General features: G+C 44.2%; 1 protein-coding gene across 2 annotated transcripts in view; it reads right to left on the bottom strand.

Annotated features, from left to right (window-relative positions):
• Positions 1–21015, bottom strand: part of LOC137545651 (mitochondrial ornithine transporter 1-like) — a 35990-nt gene extending 14975 nt beyond the window's left edge. The window contains exons 1-4 of one of the 2 annotated variants that reach the window (XM_068267110.1): positions 20909–21015; positions 10526–10616; positions 7046–7304; positions 639–776 (exon numbers count right to left, since the gene is read on the bottom strand). In XM_068267110.1, coding sequence (XP_068123211.1) covers positions 639–776; positions 7046–7304; positions 10526–10580 — 452 coding nt within the window. In that variant the 5' untranslated portion in view covers positions 10581–10616; positions 20909–21015. Of the gene's footprint in view, positions 1–638; positions 777–7045; positions 7305–10525; positions 10617–14002; positions 14099–20908 lie in introns of those variants that run through there. The other variant, XM_068267111.1, reaches the window with a different exon arrangement.
• Between the last annotated feature and the right edge of the window lie 5467 nt (positions 21016–26482).

Genomic DNA, 26482 nt, shown 5'->3' with positions numbered 1-26482 from the left:
GACCAACCACCATCATCATTATGAACCCAGGTGTGAGTTACATTAGATAGTAATAATTGTGTAACAGTATGTGGGTGGGCTCACACGGCTGCCTTTCTCATTGGCAGAAGAGAGGCGCCAGTCAAACAGAGCTACACTGATTGGAGGGAGGGAGCAGGGAGGAAGGGACAGAGGAGGAGTCATTACATCTTTTTGGCTCAGCCGCCCAGAAAACAAAACCAGCGCCTCTGTACCGCAAAGAGAGCAGCCGCACATGTGCATGAGGATTGCGGCTATAATCTCGTTTCTGGACGGATACCTGTTCTAAAAGTACGGGCAATACGGACACTGAATTTATAGTGTCGTTGGATGGACTGCCCATCCAAATACGGGCGCTTGGCAACCCTGAACAGTAATGTCTGTGAATGGTTTTATGTATGCAGGTTATTGTGTATCCACAGGAGAATAGACTCAGGGGGGCACAGTGATTTCCACGGGGGTCTAGTACCCTAGCGCGCTGCAATGTAGCACTGCCCATAATTGAAGGATACCAATTGAATATTTCCAGGCTAAACTGCCTTATTTTCCTTTGGCTATAGCAATAGTAACATACAGTAAAAGTAAAAGATGTGTGATATAATATAGGTATGAAAACTCACTTTTGCCCTTCGATGATCTTGCCGGACAGCTTCATTTCGTGCATGGCCTGAAGACGACACTTGACCAGCTCTGTGGGACAAAGGGCCAGTGAGGCAAATGCTGCTGCAATTGAGCCTGCAGTTGCATTGTGCAGATTACTAAAATGCAGACACAGAGATACATCCTTCAAAATGACACAAGCACCATTTCACACACATACTGCTGATTAAATACACATCATGCAAGCATTACAGCTGAAGATACCTGTAACGTTGGGGTTATTTCACACTTTGCACTTCTTGCACTTTTCTATTAAGTGCATTCGTTTTTGCTTAATGCACATACCTCATACTATGCAAATTTTGTATGTAAATGTATGCAGCTTGAAAATGGACCAATCCAATTTGATCCCTAATCCTACAATATTGGTCGAACCACTTAAAGGACCGCTCCAGCCAAAAAAAGTAAACAGTTAAAATCGGACAGAACCGACAGGTTTTGGACTAGTCCATCTACTCATGGGAGAGTCTCAAGATTTTCTTTGTTTTCAAAAGCACTTCCTGAATAGCAGTTGCTAAGTCCAACTGTCAAAATAGTGTGCAAGTGAGTAAGGCCCCGTTCACACTTGCGTTTTGGCATGTAAACGGACCGGATCCGGATCGTATCAGGACCTCATCCGGATTGGAACCGTTCCGATCCGGATCCGGTCTGTTTGCATCAGGACTGCTTCAGGCTGCCACCCGGATCCGTGGGAAAAAAAAAATACCTTAAAATTTGCTGGGGTCTGCAGAAGGTGCACCTGTAGAATCAGGTCCTCCGCTGTAGGCCTCACCTCCACCTCCAACATACTGCCAAACAGCTCCAGCACGTCTGTCACTGCTGCTCCACTCCAGATATGCTGGGCCCATGTGTCCCCATCCGTAATGGACGCTATAAATACGCATAGGAAGTGGGGTAGAACGTTCGGTGTTGTCTCCAGTGTGTTCTGTGCTTCCGTTTCCCATTGGTTTTCTATATCCGGATGGTGCAGTCAGGCTCCGGTCCGGGTGCGTGGGCCGGATGAGCCGGACCAAAAAATAGCGCATGTTGGAAAAGTGTCCGGAGTCCGGATCCGGTCCGGCTCCTTACTGTACGGAACGGACGCGTGTGAACGTCCGCATAGCCTTTGCATTGCTATGCGGAACGTACGTTCCGTTTGTACAGTATACGGTCCGGATCCGATCAGGCGGATCCGGACAGGGAACGCTAATGTGAACCGGGCCTAAGAAGGCTGGCTGGTATCGGCAGTTAAACTGCCGTTCTGAAAACAAAGAATACCCTAAGATTCCCCCACAAGGAAATTGACTAGTCTAAAACCTGTCAGTTCTGTCAGATTTTAACTGCTTACTTTTTTCACTGGAGTGGTCCTTTAAACATTTTTCTCTTAGCTAAATGTAGTTTCTGTTTATGAAGTACTTTACTTTTTTTGCTCAGACTTTTAGGGAATACATTTAAAGCGGACATTAACTCTTGCACAGGAGACAAGAAAACAGAGAAATCCACCCTGTGTCTTCCCTATGTGTGAATATAGAGAACAGCCTGTCTAAAGCTACGTACACACATGCGACAACGATCGTTCGTTGTGAACGACAAACAAACTTTTAATTGACAAAAGAACAACTTAAGTAAAGTGAGCTTCTAAAAGTGTGTAACGATCTGATCGTTAGAACGAACGTTACATCACGTAAAGCAACTATTGCGCTTGCGCATAAAAATGAAACGTTCCATGGAGAAAAAGCAAAACGCGCTTGTCAAGCCTAGTACGAACGACCTTTTTCCAACAATGTACTACTTTTGCAAACGATCGTCGTTGGAAAAAATCCGCCAAGCTAGATCGTTCGTTTTTAACGATCTAGCTCGTCCGTCGTTAGACTTAATGGTGTGGCTGCTGTTTTTTAAATGATCGTCGTTTGAAGCGATGGGAACAATCGTTTCAAACGACTATAGTCGCATGTGTGTACGCACCTTAAGTTTCCCTTCTCAGCAAGTAATGAGCTAGTGTAATTTGAGATGTCAGCTGTCTGCTGGCTCTGCCAAATTCTGAGCTAATATGTAAACACAGGCCGGTTAACCTTTTCTGTGCTCCCAGGATACTAGAAAGTAACCGCTCTGCAGAATCTAGGTAGGAGTTGTATAAGCAGTAACAAGGAACTGTTTTTCTTTAAATGTTATTATACTGTTGCTTATTTTTTTAGAACAGAGAGGAAGTTCTGAGTTCAGGTCTACTTTAAACCCATATGTTTCTGCTTCCATTTAGTTATACAAAGATAGTATAAGGATCCCTCCTGTAGTGTATTCTGTCCGTTGCAGTGGAGCTGCAAACGGACAGTTCTGGCTTGTCTGCTTGCATTCGGTTGTGCATTTGCAATGAGTCACATTGTCATTTGCAGTTCTGGGCAGCTCAGGATGCTGGCATCATTCCACCAATTGCTTACTACAGCTGAGCTGCGGCCAGATAGCCCTGGATTTCCTGCAGGCATGTTGTTACATAATACTGCATGTATTTCCTATGAGAGTCCTTTGCATTCACAACCAGCTAGCAAATGGTAATCAAGACAGCTCAGGATTGAATGATTACCATTCAGCTGTGTAGAGATTTGCATGCTTGCATCCATTGGTCAATGCCGGCATAAAAGTCTGTCTCCCCTTTTAGACCTGGCCCATCATAGCGATCACTATGCTGGTCTGCTGGGCACTGTGCTATTCTGTATAGTTCTGTTATTGTAGTTCTATGTGACCTTATTACTTATGCTTTAGCTAGTTCTTGATAAATATATATGCAAACTTGCTAATATATATTTATCTATTAGTTGAGTCGTTTGTTATTTTCTTTATTCGAGCCACAGAGATTTTTCAGTTACTTTGTTAGCTAGTCTGTTCAGCACGTTTCGGTAGGTTGCGCTTATCGTGATCACCCGTGCTTAGCTAGCATAGTTGTGTTGCTATTAGTTACGTTCTTTCCTGTAAGCTTGCCTGTGTGGATGCTTGCTGGTGACTTTTGTTAGCCTGCTTGCTCTGCTTCTGTGGACGTGACTGTGAGCTGTGGTTACTACTAGTTACGGTCCAGTCTATAGTCAGTGCAGTTTCTAGGCTAAAATGCACCCAGGGCGAGGGTGTAAAAATTGCGACACCCCCCCCCGAGCAAGGTATGGGTGCCCGCAGTATAGGTTAGCCAGGTCTAGTTGCACTTAGTATAGGTCCCCCCAGTAAAGGTAGCCAAGAATAGGTACCCCAGTATAGGTAGCCAGGCATAGGTGAGCCAGTATAGTTGCCCCCGCTATAGGTTAGCCAGGTAGGTGCCTCCAGTATAGGTAGCCAGTATAGTTGCCCCCAGCATAGGTTAGATAGGCAGGCGCCCCCGGTATAAGTTAGATAGGTAGGTGCCCCAGTACAGGTTATTTAGGTAGGTGCCTGCAATATAGGTAGCCAGAATAGTTGCACCCAGCATAGGTTAGATAGGTAGGTGCCCCGAGTATAGGTTATTTAGGTAGGTGCCTGCAATATAGGTAGCCAGTATAGTTGCCACCTGTATAGGCTAGCTAGGTAGGTGCCCCCAATACAGGTTAGATAAGTGCCCCCAGTATAGGTTAGATAGGTAGCTGCCCCCCAGTATAGGTTAGATTAGGTAGCTGCCCCCCAGTGTAAGTTAGATTAGGTAGCTGCCCCCCAGTGTAGGTTAGATAGGTAGCTGCCCCCCAGTGTAGGTTAGATTAGGTAGGTGCCCCCCAGTGTAGGTTAGATTAGGTAGCTGCCCCCCAGCGTAGGTTAGATTAGGTAGCTGCCCCCCAGTATAGGTTAGATAGGTAGCTGCCCCCCAGTGTAGGTTAGATAGGTAGCTGCCCCCCAGTGTAGGTTAGATAGGTAATTACACCTGAGAGGAAATGTGTGCATCAACCAAGTGAACCTGACAAATCTGGCTTTGCAGGGTCAAAAACCATGTAGCATGAACTAATTCCCGCAGGGCGATTGTTTTGCGGTTTTGGTTTTTGACCCTGCATATTTAGGCATGCGAAAGCAAATGCATATTTGCATGAGCAATGTCTCGTGATTAGCCAATAGGCCAAATTTGCAAAGCCAGATTTGTCAGGTTCACTTGGTTGATGCACACATTTCCTCTCTGGTGTAATTAGGTTAGATAGGTAGCTGCCCCCCAGTGTAGGGTTAGATAGGTAGCTGCCCCCCCAGTGTAGGTTAGATTAGGTAGGTGCCCCCCAGTATAGGTTAGATTAGGTAGGTGCCCCCCAGTGTATGTTAGATTAGGTAGGTGCCCCCCAGTGTAGGTTAGATTAGGTAGGTGCCCCCCAGTATAGGTTAGATTAGGTAGGTGCCCCCCAGTGTATGTTAGATTAGGTAGGTGCCCCCCAGTGTAGGTTAGATAGGTAGCTGCCCCCCAGTGTATGTTAGTTTAGGTAGGTGCCCCCCAGTATAGGTTAGATAGGTAGCTGCCCCCCAGTGTAGGTTAGATTAGGTAGCTGCCCCCCAGCGTAGGTTAGATTAGGTAGGTGCCCCCAGGATAGGTTAGATAGGTAGCTGTCCCCTATAATGGAGGGGGGAGCCGGAGCCGCGGGGAGGGCAGCCCGACCTCTCCCTCCTTCTCCTCTCCCGGGCGCCCTCCGTGCTCCCCCCTCAGATGCAGAGCGAGCAGCCAGGAAGCGCTGTATACAACTCACCTGCATGGCTCCAAGCGCTGCTCTCTCGCCGCCGGTCTCCTCTCTCTGCATAGATGCAGATACACACGCTGCTTCCTGTTAAGCTGGAAGCAGCGTGTGTATCCGCATCTATGCAGAGAGAGGAGACCGGCGGCGAGAGAGCGGTGCTTGGAGCCAGGGAGATGAGTTGTAAACAGCACTTCCTGGCTGCTCGCTCTGCATCTGATGGGGGAGCACGGAGAGCGGCCCGGGAGAGGGAGGGCTGCCCTCCCAGGGCTGCCCTCCCCGCGGCTCCGGCTCCCCCCTCCATTATAGCGCCCCCCCAACAGCGCCCCCAGGCGGCGGCACGCCCAGCACGGCCCTAGAAACGGGCCTGTCTATAGTCCTGTCTTGTACCTGTCTGAGTGCTTGCTATCGCTAAGGCAGCGCAACATCGCACTGCGCTGCCATTGCGTCTTATTTGTAGCGATATCGGAAGCCCAGAGCTGCAGTTGCTCTGGGCAGCCTGTGTAGCCTCTTCCATTATTCAGCTACCAGCCTTGTTGCTCTGGGTGGTCAAAGTATAACCCCCAAGCATTACACTTGTGATTTGTAAACAGACAGTATTGCTTATGCACACAAGCATTACAGATAGACGCAAAAGATACAAATATTTTAAACATGGCAATGGCCACATAATTGCACAATATGAATATAACTGAAGCTTTCAAGCTAAATTGTTTAAATTTAAACTCTTTTCAGTGGCTTTGCCACGACGAACCTTTTAACCCAATTGTTAACATGTTGTGATTTACAACGTGGCCCTTAGAGACATTTGAAAATGAGAGGTTACTAATTCTTTAAGCCGCTTGAATTTGTAAAAATGACTTGATGGTTAAATTCCTGGAAAGGGGCTGTAAGTTGTTTATGTGTCTGACCGCTCTGCGGGTTGTTTCACACCACATATGGTTTCACTGCATGCTGCCTTACCCACAGTTTAGATTTTTACTGCAAATGTAGAACCATTTCAAAGACAGCCAACTAATGCAGGCCTATTAATCAAGAAAAAAGTCAAGGGAACCCCGGTCACTCTCAGCAGGTCATTAAGGGTCTGATCACAGATGTACGTTGCCCTGCCGCTGGTATATACGTCACTATATCTCTGGATTACTCTCCGCTGTTGCCCAGGTCCAGATGCATGCCATTCACCAAATGAATTGCAGCGTGTCCATTTTCCTGAAAAATGTTTAGGGTTGCGTTATGCTGCCGTCTTTGGGCGACATCGCTGGGCTGGCCAATACAGTTTTTACTGTTGCTAAGGTGGGGGGGGGTGGAGGGACGACGGACTGACACCACTCGGCAGGTGGAAGAGCGGCGTCTTCAAAGAAGTTGGCCGTCTCTCAGGTGAGTTGTTCCACCTGGGGGGCTGCCGTACCCACGCTTGAGCATAGGCTGAGGCGGTCGCTATCGCCCACCCCAGCCGACTTTAGTCAAGTGTGTGTAGAAGCCTTTATGAGCATGTTCAGAAAATCACATTGTGTCCATCGCACTAGTAGGAACTACTGCCCTTGTCATATCTCACTCTGCTGAACTTTACAGACTTCTTATCGGTTTAGACCCGCTATAAAAAGTCCTGGTAATTCTGATTTTCCAAATCATAACTGGGTAACCTGTATGCACAATGATAACGGAAAGGTGCAGCGATTTAATAGTTATAACAGAAATCAAACCATATATTCTAACACCTTCCACCCAGTTACCTTAGGGGTGCATTCTTCTCTAATCCAGTAAGTTTGCGGACAACCCTCTGACAGAAGCCGTAGCTCATGAAGAGCACAGAGTTTTCAGAGATGTTGGCTAGAAGGGCCGGGCTTGTTCCTTTGTAGAATCCTCGGAAGCCCATCTGTTTGTAAGTCTTCACTCCACAGTCTATCAGCCCTCTGTACAGGTTGGGGAACGTCTGCATCTTCACTTTAGCTGTGTCAAATGGCTGCCCTGTCAGAACACATGCTGTCCCACCTAATTTGAGTATTAAAAAATATGTTTATGCATGTTTTAAAAGCAGAAATGTGCAATTGTATTATTTTGAAAAAACATACATATGAAAGAGAAGAACTTAAAAAAAGTGTATAATACTCTTTAGGGTCCTTTTACACTTACTGTGTTGCATTGCGTTGCAGTACTTTCTCCTACCACAGCTTGTTGCAGTGGCCATTAAAGTCAATGAGACATGACACACAGCCTGCGGTACGTCACCATGGAAGTTGCACGGCAACGCATTGCAGCTTGTGCGTTACCCAGAACACTTCCAACATGTCACGAGTCGTGACGTGTTGGAAGTGTTCTGGGTAACACACAAGCTGCAATGCGTTGCCGTGCAACTTCCATGGTTATCCCGGAAGTGTACCAGAACTTATGTTACATGTTAACGTAAACCAGAGATTAACAAAGTGAAGTCATCGAAACTTACCCAGGGCTTCCTTCCGCCCCATAAACACGTCTGAGTCCCACGCCGCCCTCCATTCAGCCGCGATCAGCCCCGGTAACTGGCTCAGTCCCGTCAGTCCGGGGCTACTGCGCATGTGTAGAAGACCCAGACTAGACGCGACTGAGCCAGTTACCAGGAATGATTGCAGCTGAATGCCAGACCGCGGGAGGAGGGCGTGGGACTCAGAAGTGATTATAGGGATGGAGGAATCCCTGGTTACATATTGATTACTTCACTTTGTTACTCGCTGGTACACTTCAACTTTTCTCTTCTGCGGTGGCACCGCGACTAAATCACGCGCTGCGACTATTAGGCCCCAATCACACTAAAGATTACAAAACGCTAGCAAATCACAGAGTGGTTTTTTTTTCTGTTTTTCAATTGAACACAAATGTGATTTTTGGGCCATTGCAATTTGTGATTTTTTTTAACCCTGATCGCTCCAAAATCGTGGAAAAGTGCTGCATGCACAGCGTTTCAGATTTCAGTAAGATGCGAATCGCTGGCGATCACAGCAGTGAGACCACTGCCATACACTATAAATGACACTAGAACTTGTCAAAGTGTTGGTGATTGCCAGCGATTCAAAGTGCGACGGAAATTGCCCGAAAAGTGCCCCAGTGTGAATGGTCTTAAAAAGTACTGAATTATTGTTTAAATATAGTTTTTTAATTAAAAACATATGAAATATTACAAATGAATGCCTCATTTCAAACTGCGCTTGCTGGTCCAACTGGTTGTAAACAGAAAAGCATCTTCATCTATAGTTGTACACAAGTCACTAAAAGTATATAAGCCAAAACCGTAATTTGGTGTGTGGTAATAATTACCCCTATTGTCGCTGTATGGACTTTTTATTAATACACAGTAGTAAAGAAAAAATATTTTTAGATGCAAAATGTGCCAGTCAGACAAAGGGGTGTGAGGTATGTAAAAGAAAAGCAAAATAAACCATTAATTTTTAAAATTTTTAGATATTATTGATCAAAAATGACACATCTAAAAACAATATTTTTAGTACTAAACAAAATAAATAAAACAATTAAAACAAACAAACAAAAAAGACCTGTAAATTTCCTGTCATGTAGATAAACGTATTAAGGTGTATTAAATAGAAAACAGCCACAATTTTTTTCAAAAATTCTAGCTCATCCTAAAATTGGAACAGGAAGAAGCATTTTTCTCCTTCTGTATCTTAGAGTAGTTATTTTTCATCTATATTGCTCAGTACTTCCAGGCAGAGTGATTCTACAGACTTTCCCAGCCAACACACACTATACAGAGGGTAAGAAGGTCTTACCTTCAAGAAGGAGTTTTCACATAAGATATAAAAAAGTCTTAGTTTTATTATGGACATAGAACAACGTGTTTCACAGCAAAAGCTGCGTCATTGGGTCAAATATTGTGCTGTAAAAGGTTCTTATATTAGCCCTGAGCACCTGTAAAATGAAGACTATTTTTGAATATCTTACGTTAAAACACCTTCTTGAAGGTAAGACCTTCTTACCCTTATTTTTATACATATCCATACACAATTTTGGGTGCCTCCAGTCACCTGCCAGTTTTTTCTATTGACCCTTGACAAAAGGGACTCACTCTAGAAGCTCATCTAGAACACAGGTGTCGAACTCCAGGCCTGGGGGCCAGATCCATGCCAGTGTTTAGGATAGGCTGAGAAGGAGAGGAATGTGTTCTACCTGATGGACCACACCTTTCCTGATTCAGACTCATCAATTAATTTGAGCTGTGTCAAAAATGTGTGAGGACCTCGGCCCTTGAAGGACCGGATTGACATCGCTGATCTAGAGTGTAAACTTCTTTTGGAGCCGCGACACTTCATCTTCTCCCCCATGTCGAGCAGGGACAGTACCTCCCCACTTGCTCTTACCAGTGGTTACTTCCTATGCAATGCCTCCTGGTGAGTATAATCTATTGTAAATACCTATACCTTCAGTACTGTACTATATTACACTCTCTCTGTGTAGCTGTGTTCTTCATGAGTCCGGATAGTAGGGATTAGATTTGTGAGCCCTTCTGAGGGACAGTTAATAGTGGGATTGCCACCATAAAAATCAAATTTCAACAGCAACTGGTCTAAGTGTATTAAGTGATAAAGATGCTAATCCTGCATTCAAAACTTTCAAAACTTTTTCTGCTGTTCTGGTTTGGAGTTATCACATACCTTAGGAGCACTGGCCCTTTAATTGCTATTGCCAAACAGTTGCATGCTGGGGGGTGTCTTTTTATCTATAATATATTCCTCCTCTTCCCTTTATTTCCCTCCTCCTTCTAATGACATAAGACAGTGCGCTTCCTAGTATAGACCTCAGTGGGAGTGTCTGAAGACTCTGGGAGGAGGGCGGGTAATGAATACACAATTAGCAAAAGGAGAAAAAAAGAGTGAGGGAGGAAATGATGTCAGGGGGTCAAAGTTAACCAAGATGGAAACTGTCTAGAATAGGATTCTCTGCTTTTCCTTCATAAGATTCACAGGAATTATAACATGGACAGGGCAATACACTTGTTATGTAAGTAGAACTAGTATTTATCTACTTATATATATACATATGTTTTTTATTTCTAGGTTAGCATGAGTGTCACTTGTTCTTTTACTCCCACTGCAGTAGCCAGGCATCTCTGGTCCTAGAACCAAGAGTTTTCCCTTCTTTTCTATTATTTTTAGGGTGTGATCCAGGGATTACTCTCTACAAAGGTTTTTGTGGACAGTTTGAATTGAAAACCCATGAATTACCTGCAGCTCCGGCTGTCAGATCGATGGCGGCCTGGATAGTGTTATTTGTCTTCATGTTCGAAAGATGTCACATGAACGCTTATGCAGAAACCTGAAACAGATTTGACAGCACACGTCAATTGTAACTTTATATATAATCTTATTCTCACTACACATATTAAAGAGACACCGAAGCGAAATGTTTTTTTACGATATAATGAATTGGTTGTGTAGTACGGATAATTACTAGAACATTAGTAGCAAAGAAAATATTCTCATATTTTTATTTTCAGTTACATAGTGCTTTTTCTAACATTGCATCATTCTCTAATATTTGCAGTTTACACACTACTCTGCATTCTACATGATTTTATAGAGCAGGCTAGTGAACTTTTGAAAAGTCCTCTGGAGAGAAAAAGAAAATACAGCGACTGGCAGTTGAGATAACAAGCTTCAGAAGACAGAGCTCAATGGCTCTTTTGCATAGTTATCAACTGGAGTTTCTTAACTCTTCTTGTACTGGAAACAATATTAGCTCCTAATGTTTTATTTCTTAGCTGTACTACACATACAAATCATTATATAAAAAAAAAATGTTTTGCTTCAGTGTCTCTTTAAAGGGACACTTAAGTCAAACAAAAAAAATTAGTTTTACTCACCTGGGGCTTCCAATAGCCCGCTGCAGCTGTCCGGTGCCCTCGCCGTCTCCCTCCGATCCTCCTGGCCCTGCCGGCAGCCACTTCCCGTTTCGGTGACAGGAGCTGACAGGCTGGGGACGCGAGTGATTCTTCGCGTTCCTGGCCACAATAGCGCCATCTATGCTGCTATAGCATATATCATATACCATATAGCAGCATAGAGGGTGCTAATGTGTCTGGTAACGCAAAGAATCACTCGCGTCCCCAGCCTGTCAGCTCCTGTCACCGAAACAGGAAGTGGCTGCCGGCGGGGCCAGGAGGATCGGAGGGAGACGGCGAGGGCACCGGACAGCTGCAGCGGGCTATTGGAAGCCCTGGGTGAGTAAAACTCATTTTTTTTGTTTGACTTAAGTGTCCCTTTAAGGATTTTTCCATTTTTCCTTGGAAAAATCATGCAAACTACAGAGTGATTATAGGGAAAATATGGCACAAGCCAAGGTATTTTTCCCATCAGAACAATATCTCAAGAATGCTTGGTTTGAAAGAGGTGGTGCAGACACATTAACCCTTTCCTATGTTAGACTATGTCCGACATTGTCATTTTCAAGTATAGGCCCAATGACGGACATAGTCCGAAATAGGAAAACATGGCTGCCACTGGAGAGCTGTTATTAGATAAAATCTGGCACAGCATCAGCCTCTTTAGATCAAAGTGTTGAACTTTTCCCCGCAGGCCCTCGCTCCGCCACATAATTGAGATATTAGGTGCACGTATTTGGGCCTGCCCCTAGGGTACTTTTAGGGGTTTGAAGGAAATCCAATAATTATTGGCATTAATGGCTAGCAATTTCCCAATGTAATATGTAGGCGTTTTATAAATACAATAAATAAATAAATAAATAAAATAAATAAGTCCAGTTCCAAGCCGTATACAATTTGCATTCAGGCTAGGAGGTTCACAGTTGTCAGTTGCATAATGCATCCTATACAATAAACCCCCTGTGTCCCTGCTTCCTCTCCTGTCCCAGTGTCCGCACCTTTGCGCTACTGCGCATGTGTGGCACGGTGCGAACATTGGGACAGGAGGAGGACGGGGCCAGGGGGATGAGCGTGTGCGCGTGTGCGCGTGTGCGCGCATGCGCACTGACATGCAGCTGTGACGGGAGAGGGGTTGTGAGGGACGCCTAGAACCCGTTATTGTAACGGGTGTAGGCCTGCTAGTGTGTATTAACCACTTTACCACCACGCGTGCGTATATCTACGCTCCTTTTAACACCCTTTCCCCACCAGGAGCGTAGACCTCCCGCCGCTACCGCCGCTGTCCGCACTCCCGCTCGCTCGTACGCGCGCTCCCGTGCTCGTGCACGCCGCTGGCTGCTCGCCCGGAGATCAATGAACGGGAAAAAACTTTCCTTTTCGTTGATCTCAGCCCCCAGCAATGATTGGCTGCTTCTATGAGAAGCAGCGTGATCATTGTGGTAAAAAAAAAAAGTTTCCCAGCCTCACTGAACTTCCTGTAAGCGTACTTCCGACGCTTACAGGTCGCATTCACAAAACATTACTGTGGCCATCTTGTGGCCAAATATTAAAACTACATCCAAAACATTTTTCATATACAAATACATACTTTTACACTATAAATTAACTCATTACCTCCGACACTCCCCAATTTATTTATTTTTTGTAATAAAAAGAAAAAAAAACATAAATAGTTACCTTAGGGACTGAACTCTTTAAATATTTATGTCAAGAAGGTACAACACTGGTACTTTATAAACTATGGGCTTGTAATTAGGGATGGACGCAAAACTGAAAAAAATGCACCTTTATTTCCAAATAAAATATTGGCGCCAAACATTGTGATAGGGACATAATTTAAACAGTGTAATAACCGGGACAAATGGGCAAATACATTTCATGGATTTTAATTACAGTAGCATGCATTATTTAAAAACTATAATGGCCGAAAACTGAAAAATAATGATTTTTTTCCCAAATGTTTTCCTATTTTCCCATTAATACACATTCAGAAAAAATAATTCTTGGCATAATGTCCCACCTAAAGAAAGCCTAAATGATGGCGAAAAAAATAAGATATAGTTCATTTCATTGCGATAAGTAATAATAAAGTTATAGATGAATGAATGGAAGGAGCGCTGAAAGGTAAAAATTGCTCTGGTGCTCAAGGGGTAAAACCCCTCAGTGGCGAAGTGGTTAATGAGCGTGAACTGCAATGGAGACTGGACATAGACTTTCATACAAAGCCTGCATGCAGCGAGTTAAAATAAGACTAGCAATTGATCTGACAAGCAGAGAAAAAGAACATAAAAGTGACCTAGTGCTCAGCTTAGTAAACAGACATATAGCTGTCAAGCTCAGGCTTCTTGCACATAATGTACATGACGTTGCAATGAACTATATCATTGCATCACAACAATACTGCTTGACTTTTCGGCTCAGTTGTGTTGCGATTTTATCACAACGCAATGTACAGTGTGAAATGAACCTTACATAAAACTTTTCAGCTCAATATCAATGAATATAGAACTCAGTGGTGTAAATCTGCACACACATACAGTACATCAGTACCAGAAAAGTGAGGTCTTTGGAAGAGGTGAACATAAATCAGTACTGATTACTGAAAAGCAAATAGGAGCTCGGGAAAAGGAAAGGTAAAATGGGATTGAATGAAGGGATGGACATCAGGAACAAGCGGAAGGAAGAAGGGGAGAAGACTCAACACACAGCGCCCTGGCAGGAAAACTGTATACAGAGACCAGTGTGCATAATATGATACCCCTTTATCTGCAGCAAGTGTTTGGCCTGCCCAGTGTGCCATAGCTGGCAGCTATACACTTACATGAATTTGTATATGCCCCATAGATTAGGTTTCTCATCATCTGTGCCTCCTCATGCTGGGGGGATCATCTTACTCCGATGCCCATAAGTTGCTTTATGACTGCTCTCTGTGATGTCTGTCTGATGCCTGTGCTAGGCTCGCTCCCGGGACCTCCAGTCAGCTGATCATATGTCACCTACTGCACACTTGGCAGGTCCTAAAGCTGGCTGGACTTCTTAGAGGGGATACTAATTATCAGAAGGAACAGTTGTACATCTAGGTATTGTGAATGCTAACATGGGCTTTTACACAATCATTACAGTTTATTAGCCACTAACTGTTGCGCTCTGATTGCATGAGTATTTAAAGAGACACTGAAGCGACAAAAAAAAAGTTACGATATAATGAATTGGTTGTGTAGTACGGATAATTACTAGAACAGTAGCAAAGAAAATATTCTCATATTTTTATTTTCAGTTATATAGTGTTTTTTTTTATAACATTGCATCATTCTCTAATATTTGCAGTTTACACACTACTCAGCATTCTAAATGATTTCACAGAGCAGGCTAGTGAACTTTTGAACCCCTTCTTTGCAAAGAAAAAGAAAATACAATGACTAACAGTAGAGATAACAAGCTTCAGAAGTCAGAGCTCTCTGCGACTTTGAAAGTCAAGTCGTGGAGCTCATTAGCTCTTTTGCATACATAACAACTGAAGTTTCTTAACTCTTACTGTACTAGAAACAATACTAGAATTATGTCTCTGCTCCTAATGTTTTATTTCTTAGCTGTACTACACATACAAATCATTATATCATAATTTTTTTTTCGCTTCAGTATCACTTTAAATGGCCAGTTTCTAAGTAACCCTCTGTCTATGATTTATGGAGGGTTCAGGCTGGGGGTACAATAAAAAAGGGAATGTTCTGCCCCAGTACATATTATGCACACCATGCACGCTTTTACTACCAAACGCATCCACTATTTTCCTCAGTTACTAAAAACCCACATGGTGTCTGGCGTTGTTTGTCCTGCATGCGATAGATGCATTCAAAGAGGAACCGTAGAGAAAATAACATAATGAATGAAATTATGGTCTGGGGGCCCATCTTAAAACTGTCATAAAACAAGTGTGGCCACCATGATTTTCATACCCATAACAAGTGTAGCCACAGAAATACCTGATCTGAAGTCCTCTGTATTGGAGGAAGGGAGGGTTTGTAATTGGGCCCTCTTACAGCTCTGGGCCCCAGGGGTGTAACTAAGGGTGGGCAAGAGGGGACATATGTCCCCGGGTGCAGCGATTTAGGGGTGCTCAGTGGCTGCCTGCCACCACTGGCAGCATATCTACCATGATGCACAGAATGAACAATTATCCTGCAGCCTCTTCCACCCCGCCCCACTAGAGAAACTAGATACAGCAGTGGAGGAGAGCATGCCTGGCGGCTGGGACTGGGAGGAACCCCCTCCCTGCCTGATAGATGCCCGCCCCCACCGGAGAAACTGAGCTGAGGAGAATGTGTGGCTGGCAGTGAGAGCAGCTGGGAGTGTGGACAGCGCTGTCTACTCATGTAAAGGAAAGCTACTGGGCATGCGGCAGCAATTAGTTCCGGGTCAAAGGTCTTGACTAGACCGTCTGGAGGGCACAGGTGGTCAGAGGAGGGCATTACAAGCACCACAGGCCTAACCATGGGGTAGGAGGCTTTAAACCCGTCTTTGTCCCCGGGTGCTGAAAACCCTAGATACGCCTCTGCTGGGCCCCTGTGTGATTGCAGGGGCTGCTCCCCTATAGTTACGTTCCTGGCTGCACTTGTTATGGGAGAAGGAAGACATGGTGGCCACACTGTGATTGTGTTATGTAAGTGACATATTGGCTGTACTGCTATTGGCGATTTAAGGGTAACATGATGGCTGCGACAGCTATGGGCGGGGCAGCACCACAATGGGTGGCTACATTTATTTTGGAAATAAAGGAATGTGACACAGAGACCACACTGGCCTTTATTTGTAGTTATACCTCTGATACCTGGCTGTAAACTGAGATGGAAATATGTTTTAGTGACATTAAATTACAAAATGACTCATAGCACTGATATACATCATCAAAACATTTTTATTTTTTTTTGAACAAGGGGGGAATTGAATTTTTAACGGAATGTTTCCCTGAAGTCTTCTTTAAGGACCATGGATGTTACCAAGTACTAGGGACTCAACTCTAAAATAAGTGTAGCAAATTCAGTCAGAATAATTTGTACAGATCATAATGGTACGACCCATCAGCTTGTCAGGTGATCTCATATGATTGTTTGAATATTGGGAAACGTTGTGCCTCAGACCATTGTGAAATACTATCTGTTTTGGCACAAGGTGAGTCAGATGTCATCCCAGGTGCCTGAAAGCAATGTCATGAGGCCTGGACATTATCTTGTGTCATCACACAGTGTACTTGCTGCTCATTAGTAGATGAAATTATTAAAAGATGGGTGTGTTTATGTATTTTTTGAAAAGGGAATTTGGGGAGAACCTCAGGTAGAAGAAGGCATATTACTAAAGTAGAGGAAAACCTCTGGATCCTATAAGGGCAGCTCGGCGGGACCTTCTGGACCATCGGGGCTGCGCTCCTCTTCTGGCATGAGCTCGGCCATGCTGTACCTGTGCGAGCAAGGCCACACTTGTGCACTAGCATGGAACGGCTTATACATGAGCGGCTCCGGCCAAATGCGCAATTGCGGGCGTACTTGTGCAGGCTTTTGTGCCTAAAGAGGGGCACAGCCTTGTTCTTCTTTCTGACAAGCCCTTGTCAAATTTCTTTGGGGGCTCCCTGCTCAGTGACAGGGGACAGGAGGACAGCATGGGACACCTCTATAGGAGGCTGCCTTCTTCTTATACAAGACAAACAACATTTATATTGTGCTCAGTGGTGGACTCAAAGTGCCTCAGCTGCAGCCACTAGGGCGAGCTCTATAGGCAGTAGCAGTGTTAGGGGGTCTTGCCCAAGGTCTCCTACTGAATAGGTGCTGGCTTACTGAACAGGAAGGACTGCCGTTGCAAAGTCTAACTGACAAAATAGTGTGCAAGGAAGTAGGGAGGCTGGCTGGTATCTCACTATATTGGCAGTTAAACTGCTCTTCAGGAAATGCTGTTGAAAACAAAGAAAGCCCCGAGAATCTCCCATGAGAAGATGGACTGGCCAAAACCCTGTGGGTTCTGTCAGATTTTAAATACCTACTTTTTTCACAATAGTGGTTCTTTATAAAGGAACTCCATTGAAAATAATGTAATAAAAAAGTGCTTCATTTTTACAATAATTATGTAATGATTTAGTCAGTGTTTGCCCATTGTCAAATCTTTCCTCTCCCTGATTTACATTCTGACATTTACCACATGGTGACATTTTTACTGCTGGCAAAGCAGTAAACAGCTGTTATTTCCCACAATGCAATGAGGATCACAGACAGGAAAATGTCAGGACCTTGGTCCTGACTAGAGATGCGGCAAACTGTTCGCCCGGCGAACATCTCTGGATCTCTAGTACGCCTGCGCTGCCCGGCGGAGCGCTTCCTCGATCGCGCTCCTGTAACCGGGCACTCTCTGCGCATGAGCGTGACGTCATTCGCAGAAAGTGCCTGGCAACAGGAACGCGATCTAGGACGCGCTCCGCCGGGCAGCGCAGGCGTACTACTCCGGGTCAGTGCGACCCGGAAGTAGTAAGAGCCCCAGGGATTTGGAGATGTTCGCCACATCTCTAGTCCTGACATCACACTGTGGGAGGGGTTTCACCACAATATCAGCCATACAGAGCCCTGTGATGATCAATTAGTAAAAAGGAAAAGATTTCTCATGGGAAAGGGGGTATCAGCTACTGATTGGGATGAAGTACAATTCTTGGTCACGGTTTCTCTTTGATGCACCACTCCAACGAAAAAAATAAGCAGTTAAAATCAGACAGAACCAACAGTTTTTATGCTGGGCATACACGGTTAGATCTGGCGGCTCGTTTAGCCGCCAGATCGACTCCCGCCGCGACCCCGCGGCCGCCCGGATCGATTTCCGCTCGTCCCCGCGGGCGCTTCCTTATATTTCGCTCGATTTCTGCTATTGTCCGCCCCCGGGTATCGAGTGGGGAATCGATCCGCGCGGTGTTCGGACCTGTCGGAAATTATCAATCGAGCCATCAGTGACTTGATTGATAAGAAAAAAACACGCTGTGTATCCACAGCATTAGACTACTTATTTGGGGGGATTCTCAGGGGGTTTTTTTTGGTTTTTTTTTAATATCTTCACACTTTATCAATAAAATGCATTTAAGCCACCAGCAAGCAAGAAAATATTATTTTTTTCAGCATTGCAGAATGCTGAAAGTTATTTTAAAGGGAAGATGAAAAATGATCTCTTAGGATAAAATTCAGGAGAAAAAGTGAATTGAGTAATGGCAATTATTTACTTAAAATTTTCTCTTAAAGAGAACCCGAGGTGTGTTTAAAGGAGACCACAACTGAAATGTGACATAATGAGATAGACATGTTTATGTACAGTGCCTAGCACACAAATAACTATGCTGTGTTCCTTTTTTTTCTTTCTCTCTCTGAAAGAGTTAAATATCAGGTATGTAAGTGGCTGACTCAGTCCTGACACAGACAGGAAGTGACTACAGTGTGACCCTCACTGATAAAAAAATTCCTCTTTTTATCTCTTTCTTGCTCTCAGAAGCCATTTTCTGCTAGGAAAGTATTTTATAGGTGGAATTTCTTATCAGGGAGGGTCACACTGTGGTCACTTCCTGTCTGAGTCAGGACTGAGTCAGCCACTTACATACCTGATATTTAACTCTTTCAGGCACAGAAAGAAAAAAAGGAACACAGCATAGGTATTTGTGTGCTAGGCATTGTACATACACATGTCTATCTCAACATGTCACATGTCAGTTGTGGTATCCTTTAAAGAATGTTATCTGCATACAGAGGCTGGATCTGCCTATACAGCCCAGCCTCTGTTGCTATCCCAAACCCCACTAAGGTCCCCCTGCACTCTGCAATCCCTCATAAATCACAGCCGTGCTGTGAGGCTGTGTTTACATCTGTAGTGTCAGTCTCAGCTGCTCCCCCGCCTCCTGCATAGCTCCAGTCCCTGCCCCCGTCCCTTCCCTCCAATCAGCAGGGAGGGAAGGGATGCAGGCGGGGACTGGAGTTCTGCAGGAGGCGGGGAGAGCAGCAGACTGACACTATAGAGATAAACACAGCCATCTCTGACAAGCTGTTTGTCAGCAGCGTGGCTGTGATTTATGAGGGATTGCAGAGTGCAGGGGGACCTTAGGGGGGTTTGGTATAGCAACAGAGGCTGGGCTGTATAGGCATATCCAGCCTCTGTATGCAGATAATATTCTTCAAACCCACCTCGGGTTCTCTTTAAAGGAAATGTCAGGCAAAATCATCATTTTCAAGCTCTAATTGCTCGGGGCTTCCTCCAGTCCCTTGCAGCCAACATGTCCCACGCCGCCTGCGCAGTACACTCCGGACAACGTGGACTTGTAGAGGCGCAGTGGACGATGAAGTCGCGAGGTCGGCCTATCACCGGCCGGCAGGGAATCCTGGCCGGCAGCTGAGTGCGGAGCTGCGGCATGGGACATGTCAGCTGCTAGGGGCTGGAGGAAGCCCCGGGTAAGTAGGGCTTGAATATGATAATTTTACCTGACATTTAAGTTTTCTTCTAGGATATCATTTTTCACCTTTAAAATAACTTTTCAGTACTTAGCAATTAAAGAAATACAAAAAAAACATTGGTGAAAAAACATTTATACCGGTATCTTATTTTGTGTACTTTCTTGCATGGTGGGAGCATAGAAAAAGCGAATTGGATTGGGCCCATTATGTATTAAATCATGAGTTAACACTAATAAGGAGAGCTAGATGATTAGGTAAACAGATAAGGGCCCCTTATTCAATTAACTTTTGCTCCTGGGTTTTCTCCAAGGAGATTGTTTCAAACCTAACTAAAGCTGCCCATATACTGCAGACAGATTTTCAATCGATTTCAGCATGAAATCTATTGAAAATCTGTGCAGTTGCCGGTGCCTCCATCTGTGCTCCCCTGTGTGTTGTCAGCAGAGCTCTCACCTGTCCCACTGGTGTGCCACATCCAGTGGCTTTTCTTCTCCTTCCTGTATCTTCTCTCCTGAGCCCATATGCAATTAACATTTTTTTCTTACGTCTTTTCCTTGGAGAAAATTTTTCATCTTCTCTTTGAAATAATTTTTCAGTACTTTGCTGAAAAAGTACCAAAAAGTAGGTGAAAAAGTACCAAAAAGTAGGTGAAAAAGTACTATAGAATTTTTTTTGAGTATTTTCTTGTTTGCTGGTTGAGAAAATACCATCTAGGAAAGAAAGTTAATTGCATATGGGCCCTTTTCTTTTAAGTTTTCTCCTAGGTAACATTTCCACACGTTATCAATAAAATACCTTATAAGCCAAGCAAAAAAATACTCAGAATAATTTTGACAGAACTTTTTGGTACTTGTTCAATTGCAGAGTGCTGAAAATTCATTTTAAAAAGATTAAAAAAAAGGCCAATTTATTTTTTATTTTAAATTACTTTATTGGATTATTTTCCTTATGTTTTTACCTCATGAATCAGCTCTCTTTATAATGGAGGTGAATAGAAGTATAGTGAGATCATTCAAGATAAAAGCTTTATAAATCACCCCCACATCTGTAGATGGTCTATGTTTAATGTGTCTTTTTGAGTTGACCAATGATCAAACATTTCATTTCAATATAGTTCCGTAATTGAACAAAACTTTCAGTAATCTGGCATTGATGAAATAGCTATTTGGCATGCAAACAATAGATGACTACAATAAAATGCTTATTAGTAATAGGTTGCTATGAAGAGATAGGTGTATAAGTGAGAAGGGAGGTGACAGACTCACCGCAATGTGGTCCCCTCTCTCAGGTTTGTGTGACTTGCAGTGACAGCACATGGACATGCACAGCCTGTTTGTACTGTGTCCTAATCCCTGTGGCCAAAATTACACTATCCCTGCTGTCTGTTTACATATTCCATTGTGACCCTTTCACAATACATCCCTCACATGTTCTTTTATAAAGAGCTGCAATCTCAGTTCTGGGCTGAGCCAATGAATTAAGTCTGACTCTCTTTACTAAGAATTGTAAGCAGGATCCAGGGTTTTCTATGCTTGTCCTCTTTTTCCAAACAACCATATAGGGAAAGCAAGATTTCCTCCATTTAGGTTTGAATTCACTTGATTGTTTGTTTGTTTTTGAATGCAGGATTTTTTCCTCTCTCCTAAGGCTCCAGAAATAGTCCTGCTTTAAATGATAAAACAATTCATAGCTTATTTTTCCTGTGGAGCTCGCAGTCACATAATCATGTGCTGGGCTCTTCTTTTTGCCTTGCCTTCCTAATTGCACAGCCCTCTGTGGCAGCCTGGCCCTCCATTTTATTATTGTATATTATTAATATGGCACTAACATAAGCTGTAGCGTTGTACATACTACAGAAACATGAAATAGTGAGGAGCATAGATACATGGGCAGTACAACACTCTGTACAATCAGGACAACCAGTGACACAAGTACAAATACAGCAAAGTCCCCGTTATCTAAAACTCAGGCAACCGGAAGTCTCAACTAACCGGCACGCATGAAGGATAACAGGGACTTTGATCTGGGCAGTATTGGAGCCTTTAAAATACTTACTGAGCCTCCAAAGATGTATTGCAGCCTTCCTGCATCACCTTGCGAGCTCCAAGTGGTTTCAGCCTTCCGATGGGGTAAGGTCAGGTGACACTGGCTTCCATGCACGGAGGAAGCCAGAAAGCTGCTAGGAGCCCGCTAGGTGCAAGAGGAAGGCTGCTACACATTGCTGGAGGCTCGGTAAGTATTTAGAGTTGAGGGTTAGTGCTTTTTCAGTCGGTTAGCACATATATCCAGCAACAGGCGATCCCTGCTAGTGCCAGATACTCGGGACTCTGCTGTACATACAATTGATGTGTGGTTCGAAAACATCACCAATACTGGTACGTGCTCATTTAGTGAAGTGTAACATAGACAAGAAACTCTAGGGGGAAGGTCCCTGCCCTTGCAAGCTTACACTCTATTAAAGGGAACCTGAAATATACATACCTGGGGCTTCCTCCAGCCCCCTCCGGCCTGAATGCTCCCACTGCATCTTCTTCTCCCTCTCTGTTTGCCCGAAATTGGCCCTGAAAAGCCCTTCGGTCCGGGGCCAACAGCACATGTTCACGTCGCCTGGAGTGTTCTGCACCTACTGGGAGCGAGACAGGGGAGTGTGCCTGGCCGGACTGGGCATGCGCCAACTGGCCCCGACTGACGGATTTTCCAGGCTCAGTTGCGGGAGGGAGAAGAGGACGCTGCGGGAGCAATATTTTATTGACGGGGCCCCATCTCAGGTACACTTTAAGATAATATCTTTGTTGCGAAGGAGGAGACCCCAAAACACCAAACTAAAATGAATGTATTTAACAATTTATTTATTTTGAAGCAAGACGATTACTTGGGGGCTGAGCAGAGCAGTGCTGCACTTACAGCACTAGTTTAAAGGGATCCAAGCAGCTCTTGGCTTCAAATAGCTGCAAGGGCTGCCATTGTTCAGAAGCTCAACCCCTGCTGTTTTACAACTGCTGTTATCCAGGCTAGGTGAGAAATTCTTCAACTGTAACTGATGTTTTCTGTTTGAAGTACAATGGGGGTTTGTTTGTGGTCAATTAAGTCTAAAGAGGTGATTTCTTATCTGTTTTCACCATCTCCTGCTCAGGGACCGCAGGTCCTTTGCGGATGGACAAAGTGGCTAATTTAACTCTTAGATGTAAAAAAATGAGGTAAAATTAAAGTTTTTTTTAATAATAAACCACATTTTTAGAATGCATTTTTAATTTGCATTAGAGCTGCCCTGGGTGTTAAAAATGATGCTCGGTTCACTTTAAGCTGCATCCATTCTGTTGCGCTGTAGTAAATGGACATACAACAGACCTTGCTTTCACATAGACCCCTTTACACGCTCAGTGAACAACAAGCACTTTTTTATTAGACAGCAGATGAGTTGCCATTCATATCTATGTTCAGACTGCAAAAGACACCAAAAACTAACAAGTATGCATTGCACTAATTACAATGCATATATTTGTATCAAGCCTTTATATCACCAAAACACCAGTTGAGTATACATCAAGTAGTGAATGAATTGAGCTTTTCACCATCAGTCATGGCTGACCATCTCATATATATACATAAAAAAAGTGTACTAATCCAGCGAGCACTGGTAACCACCCATCCACGTGATACAAGGGGATCATTCACATATCAATTTTGTCCATTTACCATTGTTTCCTTACAGATTAGCTGGTGCCAGTGGTGTCTCCTCTCTCTTGACCCTTTCTTCTTTGGATAAATACACACAGTTGAGTGCATGTATTCATGTTTATACAGATAAGGTCTGACCCACCCTGCTTTCTGCTGCCTGTCTTATTTACAAGTGCTGAATATACAAATGCTGTATTTTTTGTATATTCTATGTATGTAACTACAGGAATATATTTTTACATAAAAAGATTCTGGTCTGTGTGCTTTAATTATTTTAATGAGGGGTAACTTTTACAAACCTTTATTGAGGCTAACAGTGGTCTTGTAACCTGTATAACTGACTTTGGGAGTAGTTATGCTTTATTGAGTTAAAGAGAACTCCAGTGAAAAAAAAAAGTAATAAAATAGTGCTTCATTTTTAAATTAATTATGTATAAATGATTTAGTCAGTGTTTGCCTATTGTAAAATCTTTCCTCTCCCTGATTTACATTCTGACATTTACCACATAGTGACATTTTTACTGCTGGCAGGAGATGTCAGTGGAAGGAGATGCTGCTTGCTTTTTTTTGGCAGTTGGAAACAGCTGTTATTTCCCACAATGCAACAAGGCTCCCACAGTGTGATGTCAGAACCATGGTCCTGACATCACACTGTGGCATGGGTGCCTCTAGGCATAGGCAGTATAGGCCATTGCCTGGAGTGCCATTGGTCCTGGGGTGCGCCATGTTGCTGGATTAAGCCCCACCCCCAAATTAAGCCTTGCCCTGGACTAAGCCCCACCATCATGGGTTCTATTACTTGCTTCTGCTGCATCTACTTAGCGTAAGTTGCAGGCAGCTGCCAGCTCTGTGTCTTGTGCATCCTTTCCCCCTTTGTGCCTCCTTCTGTTCTTTTTTTGCCTCCTTCAGTACCTTGTGCCATGTCTGACCCCTTGTTTGTCCTTCTGTCTCCCTTTGTGCCTCCTTCTGTCTCTATGTGCCTCCTTCAGTCCCCCTCTGCCACCTCTGCCTCCTTCTACCCCCCTTTGTGCCTCCTTTTGTCCCCCATTGTGCCTCCTTCTGTCCCCCTGTGTGCCTCCTTTAGACCCCCTGTGACTCCTTCTGTCCTCCTTTGTGACTCCTTGTGTACCCCTTTGTACCTCCTTCTGACCCTCTTGCACCCTGCCAGTTCACTGGCCACAGCCCGTAAGCTCATTTCTGCAGCCTGTGGAGTCTGTGGGTTCCAAGAGGCAGAGTAGGGCTACGGGAAAATGGCATCTGAAGTCCTGCACCGTCCACATTGCGTATTTTCTGGTGAAACGCTGCCACATTTACATGTATTTTCCGGTGTATTTTCCGTGGCGCAATAAGTGTAATATTTGGTGCAACATTGCCGCATTACGATTATTTCCTGGTGAAACGCTGCCGCATTATGATTATTTTCATGGGTGCCACAGGTTTTCTCACCTGGATTGACAAAATGGCTAGAGGCGCCCCTGCACTGTGGGAGGGGTTTCACCACAATATCAGCCATGCAGAGCCCCCTGATGATCTGTTTGTGAAAAGGAAAAGATTTCTCATGAGAAAGGGGGTATCAGCTACTGACTGGGATAAAGTTCAATTCTTGGTTATTCTTTCTCTTTAAAGAGTAACTGTCAGGCTGCAGAAGCTAATTTAAACCTCTATTCTCCTGTGTTAAACAGTTTAGAAGGAAGCCAAAAAGGCATTAGTGAAGATAAAAATCTCTCTTACCTTTGATGTGTGCTTATCAGCAAAGCTGTTATTCTTAAGAAGACGCAAGCCGCATACCATACTGCAAAAGCATTCTGGGGCTCTCCCCTCGGCTGCTAATGAGACGTTACAGCAGCTTGTAATCAGTCCAGCGCGTAGCACTGATAAATCTCCGGGCAGAGTACACTGCAGGAGTCAGCTATTGTTCCTAGCCACATGGCTCATTAATATTCACTGCACACTGTGTTATTCAGTACAAGCTTTTCTGTGATCAGGAAGCAGGCAGGACATGACGACACATTTGACAGAAAAACATGGAGCCTGCCATGAGCTGTCAGGAGCATCTATCTCTGCATATACTATATACAAATTCTGTGAAATCCAAACGTGGACAGTGAAATGCATATGTAATGTAAGTACAGCCAATCTTTAGCTACTGATATATGTGTTTATTTTCTCTGAGACCTTATACCTAACAGCTCCTCTTTAAGCTCCCTAAATAAGTTAGTTACGGTATGCTATATTGTATAGGAGCTATCAGGACTGACTACACAAAGGCTATCATTTATAAAGCATTCCCGCATGCGGTAATGCTGAAAACAGCTGACTTTACCGACCACTTAGCAAAATGTCCATTCATAAAAGCTGTTACCGCATGAAAAGCTGACATTCCCGAGCAGAGCGATAAATTACCACCTTGTGCGGTGATTATCTTAACACATGTCACTAAAAGTGTGTACACACGCACTACTGGTTAGAACGACGGGTCCGTCAGACCCTCCCGCTGGGCAGGCGTTCTCCTGACAGTAGTGCGTGTGTACAGTCTGTCAGCCAGACTGATAAGGCCGTTTCTGAACGATCCACTGAGCGGATATAAAGGGAAGCTGGGGCTGCCTCTTTTATTGTAAGGCTGTCTCTGCACTGAGAAAATGTATCAACTCAGGCAGCTTCTCATGTTACGCCAGCCTACCGCCAGCCTAGTTTGGAAAATCACCGCACTGCTACCGCAACTGTAAACATTTTTATGAATGAGCACACAAAAGTCTAAAATACCGAATGCAGTATTTTCCCGCCCGGATTTTTTTTACCGAACACACTTTTATGAATGATAGCCATGGTCTCTTCCTGCACTCCAGCTTTGGCCACAATATTTGGTTGCTGGGCCTGAGTGTTGCTGAGTTTCTGGACATTCTGTTCCTGTAAACCTGTGCCTGATTTCCTGGTGACCTTTTTTGCCTTTGACTTGTCTTATGTTTCTGACTTGAGGAAGGGAGGGACAATTTGGGACTCCCTACCCGCAGCTGAGTCCCAGTGAGGCTGCAGCTCCCCCCTCCATCACCTATGTTGGGGCACCTACCTAACATATACTGGGGGCTCCTAACTATCTAACCTATATTTGGGGCACCTAGCTATCTAACCAATACTAGGGGCACCTACCTATCTAATATATA

The sequence above is a fragment of the Hyperolius riggenbachi genome, chromosome 2 (assembly GCF_040937935.1).
Source record: "Hyperolius riggenbachi isolate aHypRig1 chromosome 2, aHypRig1.pri, whole genome shotgun sequence".
Taxonomy (NCBI): Eukaryota; Metazoa; Chordata; class Amphibia; order Anura; family Hyperoliidae; genus Hyperolius; species Hyperolius riggenbachi.
The sequence above is the reverse complement of the archived record's forward strand: the minus strand, read 5'-3'. Positions and strand labels throughout refer to the sequence as shown.